We start from the raw sequence: 26,021 nt of genomic DNA on the forward strand, positions 1-26,021 counted from the left end.
AGCAGGCCGAGCGTGTGGCCTCGCCAGGACAGCCATTGCTGCGCTCCCGCCCGTTCTCTCCTTTCTTCCTGCGTGTCTCGGCTTCGGAGCCGGTTCGGCCGGGCTGCTACCGCCGGTCTGTTCGCCCCGCTGCTCGACAGGACCTCCCCAACATGGCCGCCCGCTCTCGCCGCTTCCCAAGATGGCGGCGCGGTGGGGGCGGTGCGCGCCCGAGGCGGTGATGGCGGCCGAGCGGCCGCGCAGCCTGTTCGCGCTGAGCGCGGCCGCCGTGAGCCGCAGCATGGCCGCCCTGGAGCGGGACGTCTGGGGTAAGGTGCGGGCGGTGCGGGGCGGCGGGGCGCGGGGCCCGGGCCTGCCCGCATCCTGCCGCCCTCTCCCTCTGGCTCTCCGCAGCGCTGCCCGGGCACCTCCTGCGGGTGCTCCTGCCGCTCCTCACCGTCTTCCATCTCGAGCGGGCCGAGGACGCCGCGCGGAGAGCAGGTGACGCGGGAGGGGATGGCGACGAACCCGTGGGGACACCCCCGGGCGGGAGGGACGGGCCCCTCAAACTGACGGGGTGAGTGACTGGAGGGACGCCCCAAACCTGGCGGGGGAAGCCCACACCGCGGGGACCCTCATCGGGAGAGAGCAGCTCCTCTGGGCTGCAAATGGAGTCCCAGGGACACCGCCCTGTATTCCCAGACCCGGACACGCTCGGCTGTGCCCCTGGCATCTCCTCAAGCTCCGGAGCGGGACACTGGGAGAGGGAGAGGGGTGAAAGCGCCCGGTTGATGATTCTTCTCCCCCAGGCCTCTCGACACAGCCCATCTGGCGCAAGCTGTGGGACGACGTGATGAAAACCAGGCCACCCAACTCGGAGGTGAGGAAATGCCCTGGTGGGAGAAGGGGCTGGATCGACACTGTTTTCCATGAGGTTTTCTTTCTGCCTGCCTCCAGTTAATTCCTGGCACCTGTTTATAAGCGTTCACAGAGCTCTGGACCCAGGCATAACCCTGGTAATACAAACATTTTGGGGAAATAGAATTTATAATGGAAGCGTAGAGCACAGCCACACCCTTCATCTCGCAACAGTGAGTTTGTCAAAAGAGCAAATCTTTGTCTTAAGAGATTCTCACTGAAACAGAGGATAAAAACAGTATCTCATATCATGTTTATACCTATATTGGCAAATAAAAAAAATGCTGATGTCTTAGAAAGCATGAGAAAAAGAGAAGACAGTGAGTTTGGAGAATGGTTTTATGTAGAAAAACTGTAGTAGCTTCATTGCTTCATCATCGTAAAAGAATCCTTAACAGACAACTTAATGACAGCCAGTAAATAGATGCTATGGGAGAAAATTGCTGCTGATGTGGTTTTTAATGGGGGAAAAAAAATGGCTCAGCTTCAAACCAGAGTGTTTGAATTAGATCAGAAGGAGAATGAAAAGAGCAATGGGATTCACTCAGGTTTTCAAGGAATACACCGAGGAAGGATGCTGAGAACTAGAGAGTGGAGCTCTCAGCGAAGCTAGCAAGGAGGGGGGTTTGGACACCGGGTTAGCAGACAGCAATAATTTAACTTAGAAAGAACAAGAGAAATAGGTGCTGACTTTTAGTTCCGACACCCTGTTGTTCAATTGCAGAGCATAACATGCTGGAGGAAGAAGTTCCTTGAAACGTTCTTCTCCAACGTCCTTCATGGTGTCTTGGACGTTTCCTCTGACTGGCGCCTCAATGACCGTCACTTTTCGCCGCTGCTCCACAGCTCCCCGCACGTTTCCCAGCTCACTCTCTGCAACATGCTCCAGGGCGCCGTGGAACTCACTGCTGAGCACAACCACAAAGTGCTTGAGAACCTGGCTGGCTCCCTGCGGATCCTGAAGTTCCAGCACCTCCTCTCCTGCGACCAGTCCGTCAGGCGCTCGCTAGTTTTGCTCCTTCACCGGCTGATCCACCACGGCTCTGTCAGCCAGGTGTCCATGTATTCCTGGCCTGTTCCCGACACGGTTCTTCTCCCTCTCATCCTGACCATGAGCGCTGGGTTTTGGCGCTCAGGAAATGCCCTCGCCTATCACGGCAGCCCGTGTGGCCTTTGCAGAGAGGAGGACAAAGGCCAGAGCCAGGAGTCAACGCAGGAGGGAGCAGAGAGGGGATGTAATGCTGAGCAGGAGGGGAGCAGTGGTGAGAACCAGAAGAGACCCCCAAAAGAGGCTGGTGCTCACATGAACTCTGTCCTCTCTGGGCCCAGAAGTCCTCCCCTGCAAAACCCAGGGTGTGAGGAGACAAGCAGTGAGGTGCCCTGCGGCCACAGCAGCATTCAGGGGGGTTCTTCCCCTCATTCCAGCTCAGAGCAGCTGTCATGTCACCCCATTCCTCGAAAGACACGCAGACGGCTGAAACCTGCAGTGGGGAGGAAACGTCGCTGCCTCAGGCGGAGGAGGGGACACTATGCTGACCCAGAAGATCTGTATGATTTTGTTTTCACTGTTGCTAGAGAGGATAATTCAGGGTTCCTGGACAAAACTAGTTCCACAGAGAGAGAGAACACTGAGAACTGGACTAGTTCCTCCCCAGGATCTCCATGTACTGGCCATGCTGGCTGTAAGAAAAGAGGAGGACCTGCTGGAATCCTTTCTGTGAAAGCTGCTCACCGCTTCCGAAGTGTCTCCACGCTGGAATTGTTCTCCATTCCTTTGACTGGGGAGATGTGTCGGACTCTGAGTAACCTGCTGAGCTCCTGGGTGTCTTTAGAAAACCTGGTTCTGTCTTACAATGGTCAGTGCTATGAATAGGGCACTTCCTTCCAGCCCTGCTCTAATGGTCTGGCTTACTGCAGGGGTTTACCCTGGGTTAATTTTCACCGGAAGGGGCATTGTAGGAGTATTGGTGCCCCATCCTGAGAAAGGCGTTGGGTATTTAATGAGCGTGAGGACTTGAGGGAGAGAATGGGATCCCTCTGTCCCAGAACAGCCCCTGGCTTCGTGCTTAAACATCCTTCAGAGAGGGCAGAGGGAAGAGCCAGATCTCCATCTCCCACACACAGAGTGTAGCTTAAGGATGTGTGGATAAAGCGGTCCGTGAGTTTATCCTTTGACTTGGGCTGCCATTGCTGCATCTCCAGCTCTGTGTGTCAGTGCCTACACACACAGCTGACCCTTTTCTGTACAAATGCTGTTCCAGGCCTGAATGCCAACATCTCCTGCATCCTCTCCGGGCTCCGGGCCCTGTCCCGCCACCCAGAGTGCCGCTTCCGTGCGCTCCGCGTGAGCGACATGTTCTCCCACATGCCTTGCATGGAGCTCGTTCGCTGCATCCTGAGCGCCCTTCCCCGGCTCCACACGCTCTCAGTCAGCTTCGACCTCAAAAACCAGGTGGAGGGCAGCAGGCCAGAGGTGAACCCAAGCTGCAGTGAGGCAGAAATCCCAGGTAGGACAGCCTAGACAGAGTTAAAGAATAAAGTAGGTATTTATTAAAAGGCCTTTAAGGATACACCTTGGGCAGTACAAGAGCCTGGCCAGGGCTACACCCAGGATGGACCCAAAATGGATGACCAGTCACAAGGTTTCACACTTTATAAGTTTTGGTCCATTTGCGTATTGGGGTTAATTGTCCAATTACAGTTTCAGGTTATGAAGTTCCATCCTCTCCAATTGCTTTCCTCAATTCACCGTTGTTTATACTTTTGGGGCCTGAAGCTTGTAACAGTCATCCTTGGTTCTCAAGCTGGAAAAGGATTGTTTTGTCTAACTAAACCGAAGAGAACTTACACTTAATATGAAATTCACAGTTGCACACCAAGGCAGCACAGAATCTGAAAAATATGAAAGCTAAAACTTAAAGCATCAAAAGGATGGTGGTGTTTGGCATACAGGCTTCCTGCTTGCTGTAGCTACACTGAAGACAGGCACTCCAGAGCAAACTTTTTCACTGTTTTCCTTCCCTTAGAAAGCTGCCTGGAGGTGCTGGAGATGCGATTCCCCAGGGAACCTCTGCACACTGCGTTCCTGCTGCCGGTGCTCAAGGCATCCAAGTCCCTCCAGCAGCTGTCCCTTGACAGTGCCACACTGCCCTGCCCCCAGGAGCTTGGGCTCCTTTTGGAGGTGCTTAAAGGTACTCTGCTAACCCATAGGCAGCACCACTGGGGCACACACAGTGTAGCTTCCATGCTGTGTTCTTCCATCCTCTAGCATGAAGCCAGCTTAGGTGGGTCCATCTCTTCAGTGTGGACATCTGTGATGTCTCCCGAAAAAAGGAAATGGGTGTCAGCCATACCACATGCTGTGCTATGTGGATGATCCTGCACAGCACAATGGTTCCTTTTTAATTATCCAGAATCCAGCACAAATTACCCACAGCCTAAGTCAGTTTCTGGGTGTTAGCTAGTAGCTGGGTCAGGGTCTTTTTATCCCAAGAATGTGCAGTGCTTTACCTGAGAACTTGTTTTGCTTTTAGAGTGTACTCCCAATTTGAAGAAACTGAGCTTTCATGATGTGAACCTGGCTGAGCACCAGAAAGAAGTTCTGCTTCTGCTTCAGGATCCTGGCCTACAAGGTACAGCCAGTTCCTGGGTGCTGTTGCTTGGAAAGGTGCTGTGGGTGGCTGCTTTAGGCTGGCTAGCATTTAGAGGGGATCTTTGGATGTGTAAGGTTTAGCCAAATGTCACAGACATTTGGAGCAGAGGAGCTGCTGGCAAATCCTGCAGGGACGTGTCTGCAGTCTCAGCTATAAAACAAAGATTTTTAACCTGCAGAGCACATCAGCCTTTAACTGGGTGAGCTGGCAGAGCCACTTGCCTGGCTGTGATCTCTGCTCTCTTCCTGACACAGCAGAAGTGCTGTTACACGCAATCCACTGCTGGGGGAGCTTTGTTCTTGCATGTGGATTAGGGGCTGGAATTGTCCGCAGAATGTAATTATGGAATGATGAAGCACAGGGAGCACTCATATGTACTGTAAATTCATTTCTTCATAGAAATCACGTTTTCCTTCTGCCGGCTGTTTGAAAGCTCTACTGCTGAGTTTTTGCCAGAAATAATCAATACAGTGAAAAGAAATTCATCGCTGAAGAGCCTCAAGCTGCCTGGGAACCGCCTTGGTGCGTAGTGTGTGTGTGGCTGTGGGGCCTTAGAGCAGCTCTCTGGAGGGAACTTTGGGGCTGGAGTCAGGACCATTGAGAGCTGCTGACCACAGTGATGAACTTCCTATGTGCAGGAACGAGGTAGGATTTAGTTCACAAAATAAGGAGCACTGGATCTATTTTTAAAGACAAAATTTCAGTTGCATTCAGCTGTGTACCAAGGTACTGTGCAGGAATGATGGCTGATTTGCTTTCCAGCAAATGCTAGTTCCAGCAGATCTCCAAATTTGACTGAACACTGATCTGCTTCAAACTTTTAACAGGAATAGAACATCAGATGTACCGCCTCTGATTCAGAGGCACAGATTTTGCCCAAGTTTGGGCAGTTTGTTCTTAATAACTGTTGGCATCCACTGGAGGGATGAGAACAAGTAAAGGAGGAATTTGTGTCAAAGGAGTGGAATTGAATTTGAAGAAGTGATGGGCTTTTTGAATCACAGGCCAAGTAGAAATGTTTGAGAAAGTAATTGCAGATAAATCCAGAATATTGTTTTCTGTTCTTTTAACTAAGTATAACAGGAAAGCTTAGGATAACCTGAATGCACCTAATTTCTAAAACAAAGCTGCATCTGGACTTTTCAAACAAAACCATGATTTTTCTAGGGCAGCAAACTATCCTATCACCAGATGTTTTCATTGCCTCAAACACTGTGCTCAGGGGGGATGAACTCACTTGATGTCACTGAGGGTGCAGAGGTGGGCTCTTTGTGTTGCATTCACACACTTACAGACTCCTTTTTTTCACTATTATCCTAGTCCTATGGCAATTTAAATTTAAAGACCATTTCCAGTTTGCATCTAATAGTGCATTTCTCCCTTTCAGGGAATCACAGGCTGGTTGCCCTTGCAGACATTTTCTCTGAAGATTCCTCCTCTTCTCTCTGCCAGCTGGATGTCAGGTATTCTGCTCTCTGAACACTGAATCCCTGTTTTGGGAGGGAGAGAGCTGAGCTGGGCTCTGACTGCAGGAGAACCTGAGCAGGGCTTTGTTCCTTGAGAGAACGTGTGCCCAAGAAAAGCTCAGAGAATGCTGCAATGGGCAATACACCTTCAGGGACCTCGAGGATCTCTGAGACATTTCACCTTTAGAAGGAGTCAAAGCAGCTTTGGTTTGCTTCTCCCTGGGAAGCCTCCTGCAGGCCCTCCGTGAGCTGTAGGTTAGGACTAACATCCCTACATACTTTTATTCTTGAGCATCAGTGTGAACAGCTCTGTTCCCACTGCCCCTTCATAGCAAGGGGAATTCTGTCACTATTCCTGGCACATCCAGAGCATTGGTCTTCAGTCAGAACTGCTACTCTCTTCTTGACCCTGAATGGCCTTACAGATAGACAGTAACCTTCAGGAACCACATGGGGTGGCATTTCTGCAATACAACTGCTTTGCTTGATTCTGCCCCTTCTTTTCATCCTCATGTCTCAGAGTGCTCAGAGTACAGAGGCTTGACTATTTATTTAACCATGGCCATACTCCTTCAAGCAGGCTTGAAGCCTGATTGTTACTGTGCCTCTGACAAGATTTAAATGCAGCATGCAACTTGATATTTATTTACACATCTCTGTGTGGGAATTGACCTTTTAATCTCCTAGAAATACCAGGAACTGACACATGCCCTTCAGATTTTCTCAGCAGGAAGAGATGAATGATCACTTACTGTTGAGTCTTGTGTTGGGCCAGGCCCCTTGGTCGAGAGGGTTGACAGCTGCAACATTTTAAGACCACAGCTAAATCTGCTTAAGTCAGAAGTAAGAGTTCTGGATAATGAGTTGAACTTGGCAGTTGTTACCACCTTGGTTTAAAAAGGTTTCCAGCCCTTCATACTCAGTTTTGTTTTTAATGAGAAATGACTTATATTTTGTACTGCTGGAAAAAGGTGCACCTGGCCTTGAAACAGCCTCAGGTACCTGCACTGGCAGTTACTAGAAGGAACAGTAATTTAAACAGATCAAATTATAGCCTGGACTTAATGTTTTTTTTTCTTCTTTCCCTGGAAAGCTCAAATTGCATCAAACCTGACGGGCTCCTGGAGTTCACCAAGAGGCTGGAAGGCCACATTCAGCAGAGAGGAGGACAGCTTCCATTCACACACCTCCGCCTCTTCCAGAATTGGCTGGACCAGGATGCAGAAACAGCACAAGAGGCGCTGCGGCGTCTCAGAGCCGTGTGCAGCGTTGTCAATGACGCATGGGACTCCTCCCAGGCCTTCGCTGACTACATCAGTGTCATGTGAGGGACACAGCAGCAGGAGGAAAGCCATCAGCTTCTGATTTCACAGCACAGGTGTGGTGGGGGGTCTTCCCCAGTTCAAGCAGTACAGAGTTGTTCTTTTCACTCTGCTGTTCATTGGAAGAAGGGATGTGACACTGCTGTGACACACCACACCACGTGGGCCAAAAGCTTTATTTCCAGGTGATCTAACTCTGCCATCTTTTCGAGTATTATAAATGGGACATACATCAAATGAGCTTGTGAACAAACAGTTGTTTATGTCACTGGGTGTTTAGAAAAATGTCACGTTGTTTCAGCTAGTGTCTCACCAATAAGCATGTCCAGTGTGGGAGAGATTCAAAAGCCATTGGGTTGTGGTCCTTGGCAACCAGGTCTAGGGGATCTTGTTTTTGAGGAGGGGTATTGGACAGTATCACCTGACATCCCTTCCAACTTCATCATTCTGACGTCTGTGAAGTAAGAACTCCCTCCTCTATAGGGAGTAGAAAATAAGCTAACAAAGCCCCCAGGCTTGACCTTTTCCATTGGGAAAGTTACACCAAAAAGTTTTTTATTGACCAAGCAGCCTGCTGTTTATTTGCAATCACACTGCTCTTTTCCAGTGTCTGCAGTCATTTTACAGAGGTTTGAATAGTTTGTTATTTTGTAACATTTTTGTAATAAAATTATAATTAAAACCCATAATGTACCAAAGTGGATTTTATTACTGTCATGTAATGTGATCTCATTAAAACACTGCTAAATCAGGGGATCCTGCCCATAACAAAGCAAGTGGTTTTAGAAATGGAGTTACTGGAACAGAGCCTGATTTCCTACTGCTTGCATGATCTTTCAGGCCAGATGTTCAACATACGAGCTAAAAATTTTTTTCCCCCTGTACAAAATCCTCTTGTTCCCAAGTAATCAGCAAGGTTCACATTTCACAGCAAAAATGTATCCTGCACGTTTTGATCAGCAGCTGTAAGCCAGAGCTGTCAAAGAAAAAAACCTGACTGCACATCAAGTGCTATAAAACTCCTGGCTCAACTTAAACCTGAAGACAAAGCCTGGCTGAGTAGAAGGCAGACAGCAAAGGCAAGAGAACCAGTGCTAAATCTGATCAGGCATGCAAGGTCCTGTTATTCCCAGTTCCCAAGGCGCTGTTGTTCAGGCACACAATACAACAGAAGAGAAAAAGCCAAGGACTCCTTGCTGCTGCAGCACACAGAACACTGCCAAGGGCCTTCCAGCCAGTCCAGAGCCACGCTGTTCTGCTATCCTACAGCCACGCAACAGTCCAGCACACACAGCTACCCACTGCCCCTTTCCTTGAAAGGAATCTAAGTGGGGCAGGCTGCCACAGAGCCTGCTCTTGCCCCCACAGGGGACAGTAACCTGTTAGGGGATCCCTCGCTGCTCCTCATGAGAGTGATGATAGAAAGCGAAGGTGACAGCAGCGTCCCATGCAGCCCTCAGCACAGAGTCCTGCAGGCGCCGCTTGTCCGCGCAGTGGTGCCACTGGGACAGGTCCGAGGTGCAGTCGGAGCCGTCGGGAGGGGGCCGCACCTGGTGCCCGTTCACACAGCGCCGACACTTGATCCTGCAACGAGGTCAGTGCGAGGTCAGTGCAAGGCTCCTCCGCTGCTTCTGCCTCCGGGCTGTTTAAAACTGCAGCCCGGTAACATCGGGGTTAACTCCCCTGGAGTTGGATTTTCGGTTTCTCAATTACTACTGCATTTCATTTAAACACACAACTACCTTCTGGTGTGTGTGACAGGTAAGGAGTGACTCACATTTTGAAACCTGGGGCTTCTGCTTCCAATGGCAGTTCCTCTTCATGTTTAACCATTTGGGAATGGTCCAGCAAGACCCAGAGGAAGTTCAGAAGGAGTTTCTCTTGAAAGGTGTGGGATGCTGCTTAAAGCAGATCTCAAATGACTGCTGCTAACATCTTATTAGTACTGCATCAGGACTCCGAAATTCAAAGAGCACACCATGCTCCAAAACACTCCATCCTGGCTCCCACCACAGCCACCAGGTTGTGCTCACGCTGTTTTGGAGATGCCCCACTGAGCTGTCACTTCAGGAGACAAAGAGCAGAAGCAGCCAGGCCAGCAAGGGCTGTTGTCATGCAGAAAGGATACCTACACTGAGCTAAGCTTTGATACAGCTTAAAAATAATCCTCTTCACTTCCTGCCTGAATTAAGAGTCTTAATTTTCACACTGAAGCATTTTTCCTGCTCTCCCTGTCCTCCCTGGTGGCTGTAATACCACAGGTCTCTGGGCTGGGGGAGAAGGGCAGACAATGGAGAAGAGTATTCTTTTAGTTGCCAGAACAGCACTTGGGCTGACTTCATGAATTTTTAGCCAATGGAGAAACCCTGGCACGGAAGCAGTTCAGCATTTGTTCACCAGGAAGGGAGCAGTAAGAAAGGACCAAATTAAGCTCCATCAGTTTGAACAGCTCTGACCATTTTTTTTCCTTTCATCAGCTGCAGTATTTCAGTCTCCAAAACAGGCAGCTACAAGATGTTTGCTCACTTGTCCAGCCAGCACAGCTTTTCTAGACAACAAAAAGAGAGGACAGCAAGGAAGTGCTCATGTCTAGGTGGTTAACAGCTTCAGAAGCAGAAACACTTGAAGCTCACTCTCTGGACTTCCTCCTGCTGCCTGGACACCCCTGAATTACACAACCAAACTTTTGCTATCCCAGCCCTGAGTCATTCAGAATACTCACTTGTCATGGGTGTCACTGGTGGTGGTCTCATTCAACGTGAAGAGCTCCTTCAGCTCCCCAAGTGAGAAATGCCTTTCCACATCCTGCTCTTCATCCACCACACAGCTGCTCAGTGCCTTCTTGTGGGTCTGGCGTTGGAATATCTTCTCCTCTATGGTCCCTGTCTACAGGCAAGTCAGCGATGAAGCACAGTTGGAACACTGGTGTTAAAGGAGGCCCTACACAGGGGAAGTGTCACAGATCTAATGGCACTAAGCTGTCAGGACCACTCAGTGCCTCGCCAGTACAGGTGACAGGCAAATTTTAGTAGCTGCACTCCAGCCACGTATGATTTGTTGCATATCTAACCCAACTCTGCTTGTTTTTTCCCTGCGGCTGCAGGACTGGATCCAGTGGAGATACAGATGAGGAAGAGGTGGAACTGCCATTCATGGCTAAAGCTCACACACTGCACCAGGTTGTGCTGACAGGAAGGAAGGGAAAAGAGCTGAGAAACTACAGCTGCTCCCTGACAAAAAAAAATCCCAACCACAATCTCCCCAAGAAGCAGCAACAAGGTCTAGCCCTGGGTGACACGAGCATCAGCATTATTTTCTGGTTCACCCACACACAGATCAATCACATCCTGCCTGGAGGGAGATGTCTGCTTCCAGAACAGATGTGCAGAAAGCCCAGCATGCTGTATTTCTAAGGCAAAAATCTAAGAGCAAAATGTCTGTTTTTCAAACAAATGAAATACCAAGGAGAGGGGTGATTAGTCATGATTTGCAGACTGATTTCCTATTTCTAAAAGCAAAGGAGCTCCCTGCTTCCAAGTGCAGCAAGGTCAGAGAAGAATTCCATTAAGAAAAGATGGGCAAAGAATGTCTGTTTTCTCAAAGTAAAAATAATAGCTGGCCAAGGAATCTAAGCTTACACAAAACAAACAAACAAACACACACACACAAAAAAAAAACCACCCCACAACTTCCCCCCTCAACCAAAACAAAAATCCCCACAGTCTGAACTAATGAGAGGTGAATAAGGCAGAGGAGATGCTTCTAAGCAGTAATCACTACTGGCACTGCTGGACAAAGTGTTAGAGTAGCCTGAAAAGAGCAGACTCCTTCATGCTTTTCCTCTACAGAGCAGTTATCCCATCTGCTCACCGGCAGCTCCATCCCAAATGCTGCCAGTAATTCCAGGAATGTACTTGCTGTTTCTGAAGTACACGTACACCCCAGAACAGACTGCAGCCTGACTGAAAAACAGCAACTTCTGCATCAGACACCCCATGAAATTAAAGAAGTCAGATGCCTAAATGACTTCAAAGGAACATCTTATCTGCAAAGCCACAGTTGTTTCTATTTCTCAGAAGCCAACCACTGCTAGAAACCAAGGGCTGCAGTAATGACCCTCCAGCTAGAACCTTCATGGTTTTCCATGGCAACACACCTAAGGGTAGGAAGCAACTAAGTTCCAATCAATTCCGGTCACCAACACAGAAGAGTTCTTTCCCTTCTGTCCCCAGTCACAGCAGCTGCAGCCTGGGCTGGCACCCAGGGCTCCATGCTGAGGAGAGAGGAGTTTGCCTCACCGAGAGCAGTCGGTAGATGTAGCACATCTTCTTCTGGCCGTCCCGCCACACGCGAGCCATGGCCTGCTCGTCGTTGGCTGGGTTCCAGTCGGGGTCAAACATCACCAGCCTGTTGGCCCCGATCAGGTTCAAACCACAGCCACCTGCTTTGCTGCTTAACATGAAGATGAACTCAGGGCTCTGGAAAAAGGCAGGCTTGGGTTAGACTACAGAGGCAGCCACGCTTTAACCCACAGCACTCAGAGCTGCTGGGAGAGCTGCTCATGTGCGGCAGGTTCTACTCACCGAGGGGCTGTTGAACCGCTCCACGATCTTTGCTCTCTTTTTAATGGACATGGTGCCGTCCAGCCGGACATACAAATACCTGGAACACACAGCACTCACTACAATCAGACTGCTGCCATCTTTAAAGCATCCTACCTCAGAGAAAAACCTGTCACCATCAGCTTTGCAACAACAGAATGGGCTTTAGGAATGCTAGCAGAGAGCCAGAGATTTTCTGCTGAGTGATGCCAGCAGACAAAGCACAAGCTACATTAGTTCCAATTCAGGAGCACCTGAGCTAAAAGACAGATCACAAGTTCCTGCTGATAGGAAGTGTAGAAACAACCAGTTCTTTTACAGCATAGGCAAGAAGTACAGTCTAGCAGGGTTAAACCACTGAAATTTAAAGACAAACCTTCTGTTCCTGCAGAGCTTTTCAAATAGATCCAGTGTCTGAGTGTAGTTAGACACTAAAACCACCTTGTCATTACTGGTGCTTTTGGTAACAGCAAGGATATAATCCAAAACCAGCATCTTTCCTGGATAAAAAGGAAAGAAAGAAAAAGCTACAGGAGAATTCCCAAATTCCAGACCCTGGAGGGGCACTTGGTAAGATGTTAAATACAGTCTCATAGTTGCCTGTGTTGGGCAGCACATCTGTACTGCTGAGTTCCACCATACCTGAAAGCTGTGGCTCCACAGATTTGGTGCTGTAGCCAGAAGGGAACAAGCCCAGGGCTCCCATAAATCCTTCTTCCTCTTCCACACACTTATCATAGATAAGAGCAGGATCTGGAGAATAAACAGAGCTCAGAGACTGTGGAGTGCACAAGGGAGACCCAAAAAAAGCTCCACCAACAGTGCAAAACCCAAACCCATGTGAACAACTCACGATTACAGAGCTTCTTCAAGGATGTGATGGAAGAGAGAGATGACACACTGATTTTGCCCTCCTTCAGCTCCTCCACTGGTTTGGCTTGCTTCAGGAAGTTCTTGTACAGCTCAGTCTGCAGAGGTGTCAGTCTGTAACACAACAAGAGCTCAGCAGTCAAACAAAAGCCCTGCTCCATCTACACAGAGTGTTCTTTCAGCTCAGTTTTTCTAGCTACAGCACAGACAGCCTAGAACTGCCCGCAGGGCTGCTGGGAGAGTATTGCTGTTTTCCAGAGCTGGAAGAGAAGCTAGCAGAGACTGCACAGCCCAGCACAGCTCTATACAGCTGCCCAGAGCTCACCAGCTGGCTGGCAGAACCACCAGTTGTGGGTTGTGGCTTCAGGTGGAAAAAGTAACATATTGTCAATGGCTACAACCTCATTCCTACAGGGAAGCAGCCACCACAAGAATTAAAGGGCTTACTGCAATTTTTCAGTCCCTCCTGCTGCTTCCACTATTTCCCAGACACAGCAGATGCTTTTTGGTACCTGCAGCAGACCACCTGCTCAATCTTCACTGGCAGGTATTTGGACAGGATGTCTGAAGTTCTCCGAATTAAACACCTGCAGGGAGAGAAATTAAGATCAGATGACTCTTGGATCACTTCTACTGATAAACCACTGTTTTATCACTATTATTCCTCATGTGGTCAACAGACAGTCCCTTTGATATTTTCTTTCCAAAGGTCTGTGACAGTCCAACACAAGGCAGAGGCCAGACACGCACAATCCACATGAAGCCATATTACAGAGCCCCATATAACCCATTGTCTCTGCAAGGCTTCTCATGTGGTTCATGAGATTTGGAGGGATCAGACATGATTCCACCTGCACAGAGCTCAGTCACAAGAGAAACTCCGCTCTTCCTCAGACTACCAACAGCATTTGCAATTTGAGCTACAACGGACCAGCAGCACAGACAGCAAACGTGCAGGGATCAACTACCACAAACGGTGGGCATAACCCAAAGTACAGGCAGGCAACTCCCCATTTAATAACTCAGTAGCCATCCTCACCCAAGATGGGCTCATGGCCTGGCCCAAAATTCCAGCAAAGGACATATCCTTTGGCCTCTGGAAATGCCCCACGGAGCAGTTCTGTCACACTTCAGAAAAGGTGGAATGGACTAGAAAAAGTGCTGAGCAACCAGAGTAAGAGGTGCAGAAAACCCAGTTCTGCCAGGAAGGATCAAAAATATGTTACAAAACCTATAGAAGAAAGACAGCAGGATTATATGACAACCCCAAAATCAGTCAAAGGCTGGTAAATAAAGGAATAATCTGGTCTCCGAACCTATAAGCAGCAGGATGAAAAGTAATAGGCTTAAACTGCAGTAAGGAAGATTTATGTTACACATTAAGAGCATTTTCTAGCTGCAAAGACAGCGGTGCCCTGGAAAAGGTGTCCTAGGAAAATTGCAAGGTCCTCAGTGCTGGGTGGGGGTTAAGAGATGGTTTAGGTCTAACACCTTCTACCTTAGGACAGCAAGACTGATTAGATACTTTCTCCAGGGCCCTTCCAGCCTTGCCTCTTATGATTCCATAAGTCTCTGCATCACTGTCCCATTTGCAATTCCTACCAAAGTCAACAGACTCATCTGTTACTGCCTTTGTGCTTTGTCTTCCCTATTTGTGCATCATGACTGTTGCACAACAAAGGAAAGGACACAGACCTCAATAGAGCCAGGCACAGGCATTCCTGAGCACACCTCTACATCCATTTTTCATCAACTATAAAAAGAAATAAATGCACCTCAAGAAAGAATAAGCTTTTCTCCTCCCAACCTTTCCTTTTTCTTAGGCTTCTGCAAGCTGATCTGAGTCAAGGTTGGGACTGTCCCAATGGAGTGACTCTACTTAGTGTGAAATCTAATTTACCATGACTGTGAACTGCAGGATTGTATTTGTGATGGCTGCAAAAGATCAGATTAAAAAACTAAAACAAACCAAGCAACCAAAATCCAACAAACAAACAAAAAAAAAAAAAAAAAAAAAAAAATCAGAAAAAAAACCTGAAGACACCAGCAAATGCTGAGAATTCAAGAGTCTTTTCTATAAAGTTCTTAAAGAGAGCCAAGCAACTGCCAGCATATGTGGATAAACTGGTTGTATTCACGAAGAAAAAACAGGTTTAAACAAGTGCCACAAATCAACCAAAGATAAATAAGACAGCACTTCACATCACAGAGGTGCTTCCTGGGGCCCAGAAGTCCCATCTCTGACACTTGTAGCGTGTCCTATCAGCCCTACAGAGCCAACAGAACTGTGGAAGTGTGAGCTGGACTCTCCTGTGACTTGGGCAAACAGCAGAACTGAGTGACATTCCTTATACTACTGATCCTCAACATCTGGGCCAGATGGATCTCAAGTCTGATCCAGCTCACATTCATGGATAACATAAATAAAAGGATACTGCCTGATGATTCAGATCCCAGGAGAAAACAGAAACATAGGAGTCAAATGATAATTCAGTACCTGAGAGTACTGCTTGGGGGTGACTGCAGCTGACTGTGCCATGTCAGTTCCATTTATCAGACTAACGCTCCATGCTATGTGGATTTCTTAGGCAATAAATATTTGCACAATCACTTGCTGAAGAGACATTACAGGCAAGAAAATTCATTACAGCTAAAACTGTAATTTGGAAAGATAGCAGGGCTTATGCAAAGGGCTTAAGCAAAAGCTCTGCAAAGAGAAGAGGGATGAAGTTCACCTGTTCACAATACTGATTAGCTCTTTAAGCCTCTCTTCTCCCTTGTGTCGCTCAGCTTCACTTGCATCTGCATCTCTTCCTTTCAAGATGGGCATTTCAAAATGTCTTTTAAATTCCTGTGCAGTTCCTGTACAAAACAGAAGTGAAAAGGTGACAACTACCAAAGAACCTTTCATCAGCATCCCACAGCCCCACTTACCACACCCCAAACACTGAGCCCAGCAGATAAAACAAACCCTCATCCCATCCATAAAACTGTTCTTTTGTTTCTAGCCAAGGCAGACAAATCAGTAAAACAGATAATAATATTGTACTCCAACAACACTGCAAAGCCAAAGGTGATAGAATTTTACTTAAACAGTCATACATATTGCTTTTGCTCACACTCCAGTTATACTTTTATTCCCAGATTTTGTCCTTGCAAACAACAGCACAGGCATTATCTGTGCCTACTCCAAAATTATCTGTAATCAGTTGCTTATTACTGGCCACAGGCTGAAAGTGGGAAAAATGCCTACTGAGTGCTTGCAGCTTTGCTGCAGTAGTTACACCATTAACCTCATCTCAGAAAGAACGGACTGCAAGTACAGGGAGAGTAAACTTGCCCAAAGTACAGGTCAAGGGGGGCAGGCGAAATCCCATCAGCTCCCTGTAATAACTACCCAAAATTGAAGCACACCAAAAAAGCAGATGTAGATCATCTACCATCCCATTCCGTCCATTCCTTGAGAACTCCTGGGGGCAACACAGCTGAACAGAACAAGACACAGCCCAAATTCTGTTTGCAAGACTAAGAATCTTGAATCACTGATGAATTGTGTTTAACTTCAGTTGTGCATGTACTCGAATTAATGAGAAGCCTCTTGGACTGGATGCCCAACAACCTGAGACAATCGTTTGTGATGAAAAAAGAAATCATGTACAGTAGCACTCAGTTTCACATATTCATTTTACCTCACTTGATTCTCCTTCCAAAATACCTGTTAGACTGGTGTACTTTGCATCAGAATCTTGTAGAAACAGAGCTCATATCATACAAAGCCTCTAGAACAGGGCACCCTGACCTATACAAACTGAAAGAGACTAAGTCCCATAAAATCACAGAATGGTTTGAGGTGGAAAGGACCTTAAGAGATCATCTAGTTACAAGCCTCTGACATGATTTTTCACCAACATCTCAGTTGTTGTTTTTGCTGGCATTGAGGGAAGCCTGGCCAGCGCCTTCCCCTCCCTCCCATCTTCCACACATTCATCTCTTACCCAGGATGCCCGAATTGACAAAGTGCACCAGGCTGAAATACTCCAGCAGGTCATTCTGAATAGGGGTGCCCGAGATAAGGACCCGCCGAGGTGTGTTCAAGCTGTTGAGAGCCTGGTAAGTTTGGTTTTCAGAGTTTTTCAGTCTGTGGCCCTGTAAAAAAAACAGAGAAAAGGAATAAGGCTGATAAATCCAGTGGCCCTGTTAGGAAGCAGCTTGGAGAGCCACAGCAGCACTGATAAAAGGCATTCCACCATTTTTCCCATTCCTGGTAGTGGAGTGCTGCAACAGACTTGTTTCAAAAACAAGGATCTAGTGAAAAACCTGAAGCCATTATGTGAGGAAACAAGACATTACAAGCTTCCCAGATCAGGAGTATCTGAGCTCCACCCAGGCAGGAAAGTCTACCATGAAAAGAACAACCATCACACAACATAACACTAAGAACTGTTTCCTGTTCTAAGATGGGAATGTTTTCAGGTATCAACACAAGCACTGAACTCTGCACCAGTAAAACTGCTTCACTCAAGGTCAAGACCACAAGCCACTCAGACCAGATATAAAGAGGATTGCCAGACCTTTGCACACTAATAAAAAGAGGTTCTTCACCTCTTACAGGGATAATCTAAATGCAGGCTCCATTTCTCATGCCTGGGAAAAGCAACTTTATTAGTGAGTTGGGTGCTGGGTAGGACAAAGCACAAGTGATAAGATCCTTTTCACGAGTGACATACTGCAGCAGAGGAATTTATTGGAAATGTACATAAGCCACAAGGCCAAGGATGTGGATTCCCAGACTCCCTAGGTGCTGGCCCCATTCCAGGGGTGGAATGGGCATAATCCATAATCCCATTTCTATGTCCCTTCTGCCTCCTTTCCTGCACTCTGGCTGGAGCAAATTAAGAGCATTGGGACTACCCTAACACCTGGCTAGATTTGGATTATGGGTGGAGAGGTGTGGGCAGCCATAGATAAAAGGTTTATGGGAGTTACACTCCTGAGGACACTCACAGTTTTTAAGCCCCTCTCGGCACTGTTCTGGCAAATACAAAGCCAAACCACTGGGTGGCACCTCTATTTAATAAATTCCTCCCACCCAGCAGCAGAGGACACCTCAAGCCCTGCCAGGCCCCAGCCTGATCGTTTCAAGGAGGCAGAGGACACTCGTTCTATTTTGTCCTTCAATACACATCTCTGTTATCTACCTATAACCACAAAGATGGAATGACAAATGAAAAAACAACTCAATTTCTTGTCCACTCTCCTTTTAAGAGAGCGGTGCAGTTTCACCCAGATGTTGAGAAAACACCAGGAATGGATTCCCCTTCACAAGGTGGCCCCGTACCTCATCACATATGACCAGCCCAACGCTGCCCTTCTGCAGCACCTCGGCGTGCAGTCGGAAGGTCTCATAGGAGATAATCAGGATGGGGGAAGGCACTCGCAGGCCACGCTGGTTCATAAAACCAACTGCAAGGGAAGGGGGAAAAGGGGGGGGGGGGGGGGGGGGGGGGGGGGGGGGGGGAAGGGAGGGGGAAAAAAGGATGAGGAAAACTAATAGAAAACAGGTCAAGTGGTCAAAACATTTGCCTTAAAAATTTAGGACAATCATTCCATCCATAACTACCCATTCTCCTTTTCCCACAACTATTACCATTTCCATGTCCCTTCTGTCTACTTTCCTGCCTTCTGGCTGGAGCAAAACAGGAGCATACCCTAACACCTGCCTAGATGTGGATTATGGCAAAAGATCAACTATTATCGAATATGCAAGGGTCAGATCTAAACATGTCACCGGAGAGACAACCATCAGTCTGCAGAGATCCAGTGACTGCTCAGAGATGTTCCCATGAGCTGCTGCAGCCTTCTTCCAATGCAAGATTTTGACCCCAACCAGCCAAACGCCCAGATTGCAAACATTTCTGTACCTAGTTGACGGTCAATCTCGTCTTTGGAGCCTCCATCAATGGCCAGCGGCTGGATCCTTCCCCCCAGCCATTTCTCTACTTCATTGTACCAGTTTCTCACCAGGCTGGAGGGAGACACCACCACGGCTTTCTCGATTTCGGGCTTGCAGTCCGGGCTTTGCCGCAGAAGCGTCCACATGAGTGTGATGCACTGCAGAGTTTTGCCCAGCCCCATTTCGTCTGCCATGATACAGCCGTGGCTCCCGGGGATCCGCCGGCTCGTCACACAGTCCCAGAGGAACTTCACCCCCTGCCAAAAAATCCTTCTCTCAGAGCAGGATGGGAACATCAGCAGAGTGACAACTTCATTACCACAATGCACAGGACTGATAGCACAACGGATCTGCGTAGCGCACACATCCCTGGGGACATGCAGTGTTCTAATGAGACAGAGGGAAATCACCCGAGGCACAGCTAAAAAGCTGCCACATCTGAAGTGAAACAGCACCACTGGTGCCAACATGTACCTCACAACATGCACAAAATCTTGCTACATTTTACTTGTACAATTCTAACCAGCTTCCTAACGTGAATTCCCAGAAATTTCTACCCTTGGCTGCATTAGTCAAGGCCTGGCCACAAACTAACATGCAACAATCATTTCAAAGAGGTTTATAATCTTAACACCACTACATCAGGTAATTTTAAAGAATCAGAGGGAGCAGAGCTCTTTCAGCTGCCCGAGTAATTCCCAGAACACCATCATCAGCCCTCATAATTTCTGCCTAGAAGCAGTGACTCACCTGGGGGCTCAAGGTCCAAGGCAGATTTAGCCTTAGAGAAGACACAGGGCTGAGGTTATAACCCACGTCACATGGTGGGAGAAGAGCTCCTCAGCCCTGCATAAAGCTCTGACACATCACTGAGACAGATAAAAGTGGGGGGGAAGAGACAAACTTCAAAATGTTCCTGTACCATGTGATGATAAGCGAGTCAAAGAAAACCAGGGCATTGTGCTGGGAATACACAAGCTAAACACATCTGCAAGGATTCATCCTCTCTGCTCCACTACTGAGGACTTGAAGATGGAGCATCTTCACTTGCACTTTCAAGTCCTTTTGTTTCTTTCTCAGGCTTTTAGTAACAGGCTAATGGAATTTATTTAAGCCACTTGAACAACTACGAAGTACATTACTGACTGCAAGAATTTATTTTGCTGCAGAACGAGCACCTGGGCAAAAGTCACAACAAAGCTGGAGCAGAGCTGTACAACTATGTAGGATCCATCAGATGAATAAAGCAGCACAGGAATTTCAGCAGGCAGAGACTTATTAGTCAGCCTAGAGCAGAAGCTGCTTTATCATTGACATTTACCTGCCAAAAAAGTGTGCCTAGGACACCAACATAACTTTGATTACTTGACAAAAGCACCAGCAGGCAGCAGCTTACCCAAAACCACACTGCCCCCAGCTATGAAGCCAGAGATGAGCATGACACTGGGTCACAGGATCATTACCAGATCTGAGATAAAACTACAAGCCATGAGCAGCCTACAACGCTCTCAGAGCTATCTGAAGATCTCCCATGCAGGGACACATCTAGCTTGACCTGCAAGATCAGCAATCTCAGCTTCCATCTGTGCTCCCTCCAGGCTTAAATGATAATATACTGCATCCAGGATGAACTTCGAGCAGTCCAGAAGCCTACATCAGACATTTGGAGAGTTGTACCCACTGCTGCTATATTACAATGTTGCACATATTTACAACATAAAATATTTTTGTCAGTCTCCACTGTCAAATTTCAAGTCTGCATAGGTCAGGCACAGCTCACACCTACCAAGGGCAACCTCCAAAAAAAGGCCACTGAAGTAGGAACCTACTCCAGAAATTGGAGCCTCAGTGTTTGCTGGCTCAGGGACTGCAGATCCAGTCAATTCTGCTGAGCAGTAAAACAGTGGTGGACAGCCTGCCCTGCTCTGACTCCAAACCGGGCTGCAATATCATTTATGGCAGCTATATCCCATCACCTTCCACACTGAATTCCACCCAGCAGAGCTACATCTCCACACTTCAAGGTAAGTAAAAGCAGGACTTTCAGCCCTGACTCTGCTTGAAAAGGGACAGGGAGTATCATCAGCATTCAAACCTCACAGAGGATGCTTAAAACAAAAGTTTCACTTGGTATTTGCAACAGATTAGAGCCTGTCGGACTGTCAGTCTGTGAGGTCTATGCAGACCTGTAACAACTCCAGCAGATGCAAAGCAGCTTTTTGAAATGGAGCAAATCCTCAGGTCCCAATGGAAAACTTACTTCTCTCTGATGGGGTCGTAAAACACGGCTGAGGACAGGATCCACCACAACATGGACAGGTGCCTTGTCCCTGCAGGAGGCAGTCAAGGAAGAAGAGTGTGATTAAGGAATTTGGCACATGTTTAGGTTTCGTTACATCTCACTGCTGTATTAAGGACTCCCCTGTGGCACAGGGGAAGCAACTTCAAACAAGAAAGTGAAAAATGGATTAATTCAGCTTTGAGAATGAAGTTAGAGAGCTACCCGCAGTCTGAAACATCAGTGAAACCACATGTGGGCTGTGGTTAAAACACGGGCAGAATGTGGTTCACAGACACAGTTAAAAGGTCAGTATTGTTTTTCTTGTTTCTTTAACAATATCGTAACTAAACTTCTGGAGAAAGAAACCCCTCCCTCTGTCCACGAAGATCCAGTTGACAGCCTTTTTAAGTGGTAACAATAGCACAAAATAAATTTTAGAATGAAAACCAGTAAGCAGCCTAACATTTGACAGTCATCTCCCTTTGCTTGTCATCAGATGCTGATGTTTCCTGACTAACGACTAAGCCATGAGATTTTCTAAGCAACTTCTCCATGCGTGTATGCTCATTCCCTGCAACAGGTTTAAATTTTTGATGCATGAGAGATGGAACAGTCAGTGGAAGAACTCAAACAATCCAGGATGGGTACATTCCTCCTCTGATGGTAACCATACCTGAACCAATCCCAGCAGAATACTTGGAATCAGACTCCCCTTGATGTTCAGACCGCAGCTCAAACACGTTTGGGAGAAAAGCACATAAACCTACACCCAGAAAGAGGTCAGAGCTGCAGCACTCACGCCAGGTGATGACTCACTTGTCTATTTTCAGCTGGTCATGGGCACTGAGCACTGGGGGCTCGTAGAGAACCAGAGCTCCTTCCTCAAACGGGTCATGGAGAGGACCCCTCAGTCCTGCCCGTTTGACACCCAGTGAGCGCAAGCCCAGGGGCCCTGAAAGCAAACAGAGGCACAGCTCAAACAACAACATCTTCCTGGAAGCAAGCAGAGCCTGGCAGCAGAGTCTGATTACACTCAGGAACAGTGAATTAATTGGGTGCTGGAGTGGAGGTGCACACACAGCTGGTGCAGACAGCAAACCTAAGCGAGGCCGTTGTTTGGCAGCGCTCTGGCAGCACACAGTGGGAAGCTCTGCAGCAGCAAGAAAAACAGAACAGAGGAACAGAGGCAAGATGGAGCAATGGCACTGCTCACCCACAGCTGTTGTTGCAGTTTTTTGAAAGCCAAGGAGGATTCCAGAATGTACATCGCAACAAATAAACTCCTACATCTAGAATATGCTAGGTGAAATCCTCTTTTGGGGTCACTGAACCCAGACTTAGCCAGTTATATCTTCAATGCAAGGTCAGGAACTGATCTTTAACTGTGACAAAGCTCTACAGCACCACAGACAGCATCATACTGTCACTACCTGCTCTGGGGTATCATTTTCTCTCTGCAGAGCAATAATAGATGTTTGGCCTCAGAGCCAATTTCTGTGAAAAGCAGAAACCAAGCTTGAGTCCGTTTTCCTAGTACTGTATTTTGATGTCAGTTTTGAAATGGAGATGAACACAAGAACATACATAAAAATCCCTTTTCCCATCAAAACTCGGGCAACTGTGCTCCTAGGATTGATTTTCCTTGAAAAACATTCAGTCTATTTGTCTGCTGTTTACTAAAGCTCCTCTTTGCAAAACAAGAGTACCACAAGCTGAGGTAGCAATGCACACACAACAAGGAAGAGCACAAGGAACAGCCACTTTTCCCAATTAATAGAGCAAGGTAACAGCCATAGAAAGCAGCTTTCCCAGTTACAATTCTGTTTGAGCCTCCTGACAAATACACTTCTCCAGAAGCGAGCTTTGCCAAACCCTTTCGGGGCTTGTCATTCCATATTCAGTGGCTGCTTACAGATATTTTTGTAACTAAAGTTTGTGTGAAACTGGTTGATCTGCATTTGAGTTTTTCAGCTGGAGGGTGAAGGGGAAGCAGGGGACACAAACAGGCCCATTTGTTTCTGAGATCTTATGTTTCACTGATTCAAACCAGCTGAGGCTTTGAACTTCAAAACCATCTCATTCTGAAGATCACCTTGAGGCTCAACACACCAAGCCAAGTAGAAATAAAACTGGCACATACAATCTTTTTCACTTCAGCCTTCTGTCTGTTAGCATCATTATTTAAATGATAAACCTTCGTGGCTTGGAATTCATTTTGCTTTTGTATTTGTGATATAGTGTAAAATCTCCTGGCACTACATCAAATACATAGCAGTAAGACTATAAAATCCAATTCTGAAATGTAGGATTATCCAAACCCAACACTAGTAAGAAATACGAAGACTTTGCTAATATGCCAGTATTTTGCTTTCAAAATTAAGTCAGGATTTCTGGAACACATGCATCAGTGCAAAAAATAACAATAATCCCCACAGATATATTTGACAGGCCTAAGCATCATCTGTTTTACCCAAGTCAGCCAACACAGACAATCCTTAAACCTCCTCATCTTACCTTTATAATTTGGAATGGGGACTTTGAAGGGTTTGGACAAAATACTGCGGATAAAAGCCTCCTAGAAATTCAGAAAGAAAACACATTTCAGAAGTCTGAAATCAGAGATTGCTCAAGAAAGCAAGTCCAGGACATTTTTTGAGAACTCAGTTTTGCCAAGTACTCAGAGTCCCTCGATTTAACCTACTCAAGCTTCAACTCCAACTACTTTCAAGACTATCCAAAAGGAAGAAAGTAACAATTCAGCACAATTTCCTCCACCACTTCTGCTTTTCAAACTATTTTCCTTTGCGTTTTCTAATACATTAAATGGATTTTCCGTAGCTCCCATCTTTCTAAATCCACTGGCTTTGGTCATTTCTTTAAAAGCTATTGCTTTCCCCTGCCTTGGTAATTCAGTCAGGCAACTCATTTCCTGCAAAAGAGCTGGGTTACCACTGCAGGAACATCCATGCTGGATCAGCAAGCACCCAGCTAGTCCAGCATCTGGTCTCCTGCAATGGAAGCCCAGAGGGAACTGGGCAGGCAGACAGCATCTGACCCACTTGGCTGGAAAGCAACTCACATCTCTGGGTACTGTCCTTCACCCAGGCCTCACAGAACTCCCTCATTCAGGATTTCCACTACAGCAAGTTCTCCCACCACAGCTCCTTCAACATCAAAGGACTGAAGCTGGCAAAAAGCCTCTCCAAAAGATGTCATGTCTGCATGGCACTTCCAGAACACCTCAGTTCAAATGGGGCCATGGAGGCACTTGGGTTTCCTTGCTGAGTGAGCTGTGTATGTACCAGCAGCAACCTCACTCACGTGCTGACTGCTGTCCAGGCAGTGGGGTCTGTTGGTCAGCTGAGCCAAGGGTTTGCGGAAAGGCGACCTGTAGCATTCTCCACTCTCCGTCTCACCGCCTGCCTTCTGCCTCTTCCGGCTCTGGGAAACAGAAAACAACTCAGGGGCAGCTGGGGAGGGCAGAAGATGCTCAGCAGTCACAGTCAGTAAGCACCAAAGCACATGAACCGTCGCCCAGGCAGCCGAGCAGCTCTGAGCACACACAGCCATCATCGCTCACCCCTGCTGCCACAGGACTCACACAGCAAGGACACCGCATCCTGAAGTTCAGTTTATATGAAGCTTAAAAACCTTCTCCTAGTTAAGAAAATAACTACCAGTTTCTAACCTGTAAAAGAGCAGGCTTGTCCACACTAAGATTTGTCCTGTCCTGCCACTCAAAAACAAAAGAAGAATTAAGAAAAGGAAGGGCCAGTAGCGTGGAACAAGCTACATCAAAGTCCCCAGAGGCTCATGGCACCTGGTGTTATGCAGGTGAAAGACCTCACACAGAACACTGTATTTCAAACACTTAGAAAAGCATGAAAATAACTAAGTTTTTGATCTGTTTTCTGATTTAACACAGTCCTCTTCAGCATGAGGCACGGTTTCAAACACCCGCTGGCACAGAAAAAATGGATTTGACACAAAAAGCATTATGTGAGACTCTTTAACCTGCACGATATGGAACATAACCGTAAATTAGGATTAGGGCTAGGACTCGTGTCATTATGAATGGCTACACGAGGCCTTTACTGCCTCTTACAGATAATCGGTGAAACTGGTCCTCCCGTGTCCTGTTATAAAAATGCCTTACCAGCTGCCTTGAACAGCCAATTCTTAGTCACCCTGTCACCCTTCCTTGCACACAGCACTCGAAGCTCTCACAGGGATAAGTTTTTCCATAACCACGAAGCACTATCAGTGCACAATGAAGTTCTTCCACCGACCACATGCCGAGACACAAAGTTTTACGGCAGCATAAACCGGGGGCGCGATGCCCAGAGGATGGGGAGGCACCGGGGAGCGACTTGGACGCAGCGCCGCCCCGCATCTCCCCTGTCCGTGGCTGCGGGGTCACACGGGGCCGAGAACACGCAGACACGGGGCCACGTCCCGGGGCCCCTCGCTCACCGTCGGGGGCTGCCACTCCTCCTCCTCCTCTTCCTCATCTTCATCGCCCGCCTTCCTCTTGGCCAGCTGGCTGGGGGCCAGGCTCCTCCTCTGGAACAGAGGCACAACACACACAGTGAGGGGCCGGGAGGGTCCTGGCACAGACAGATACAGATACAGATTCCCGGTCCGGCCCGGTGCCCCCCCGCACCCACCATCGCCTCACGGGAGCGCGCGGACGCGGTAACGGCCCGCGCGCGCCGCTGGCGGGAAAACCGGCGGGCCGCCCCCGCCCCGCGCCCACAGGCGTGGCCAAGCGAGCGCCGAGCGGAACAGAGCCGCATCGACCCGCTCGGCGCTCCTCGGAGGGAGGGCACGGCGAAGACAGGCAATCCGCTGCTTTTACATCTGTATATAGTAATAAGAGGACTTGATTTATCGTGAATTTCTGTGTCAAGCAGAGGTGTTCAAAGGGGGACTGGGAGAGAAAAATAAAATTTAAAAAAGTGTTGGTTTTTTTTTTTCT

General features: G+C 47.7%; 2 protein-coding genes across 4 annotated transcripts; one reads left to right on the forward strand and one right to left on the reverse strand.

Annotated features, from left to right (window-relative positions):
* The first annotated feature begins 220 nt into the window (after positions 1-220).
* Positions 221-8,035, forward strand: LRRC41 (leucine rich repeat containing 41). The gene is made up of 10 exons (XM_040072839.1): positions 221-308; positions 394-480; positions 789-859; positions 1,622-2,753; positions 3,159-3,404; positions 3,924-4,088; positions 4,431-4,529; positions 4,950-5,072; positions 5,938-6,013; positions 7,110-8,035. Exons 1-10 carry the CDS (start codon positions 221-223, stop codon positions 7,342-7,344), a joined length of 2,322 nt encoding a protein of 773 aa, XP_039928773.1. The 3' UTR covers positions 7,345-8,035.
* RAD54L (RAD54 like) lies at positions 8,025-25,770 on the reverse strand. Of its 3 annotated transcripts, none has more exons than XM_040072840.1 (18): positions 25,711-25,770; positions 25,517-25,606; positions 24,365-24,484; positions 23,558-23,618; positions 21,860-21,995; positions 21,023-21,092; positions 18,731-19,019; positions 18,148-18,272; positions 16,805-16,955; positions 15,545-15,671; positions 13,322-13,396; positions 12,793-12,923; positions 12,582-12,692; positions 12,316-12,439; positions 11,922-12,000; positions 11,637-11,816; positions 10,061-10,224; positions 8,025-8,922 (listed from the first exon to the last, which is right to left on the reverse strand). In XM_040072840.1, exons 1-18 carry the CDS (start codon positions 25,711-25,713, stop codon positions 8,721-8,723), a joined length of 2,238 nt encoding a protein of 745 aa, XP_039928774.1. In that variant the 5' UTR covers positions 25,714-25,770; the 3' UTR covers positions 8,025-8,720. The 3 variants fall into 3 exon arrangements, with proteins under 3 accessions (XP_039928774.1, XP_058277717.1, XP_058277716.1); XM_058421734.1 differs by lacking the exon at positions 8,025-8,922 and adding an exon at positions 8,951-9,886; XM_058421733.1 differs by lacking the exon at positions 8,025-8,922 and adding an exon at positions 8,956-9,402.
* Between the last annotated feature and the right edge of the window lie 251 nt (positions 25,771-26,021).

This window comes from Hirundo rustica, chromosome 9 (assembly GCF_015227805.2).
Source record: "Hirundo rustica isolate bHirRus1 chromosome 9, bHirRus1.pri.v3, whole genome shotgun sequence".
NCBI classification, from domain to species: Eukaryota; Metazoa; Chordata; class Aves; order Passeriformes; family Hirundinidae; genus Hirundo; species Hirundo rustica.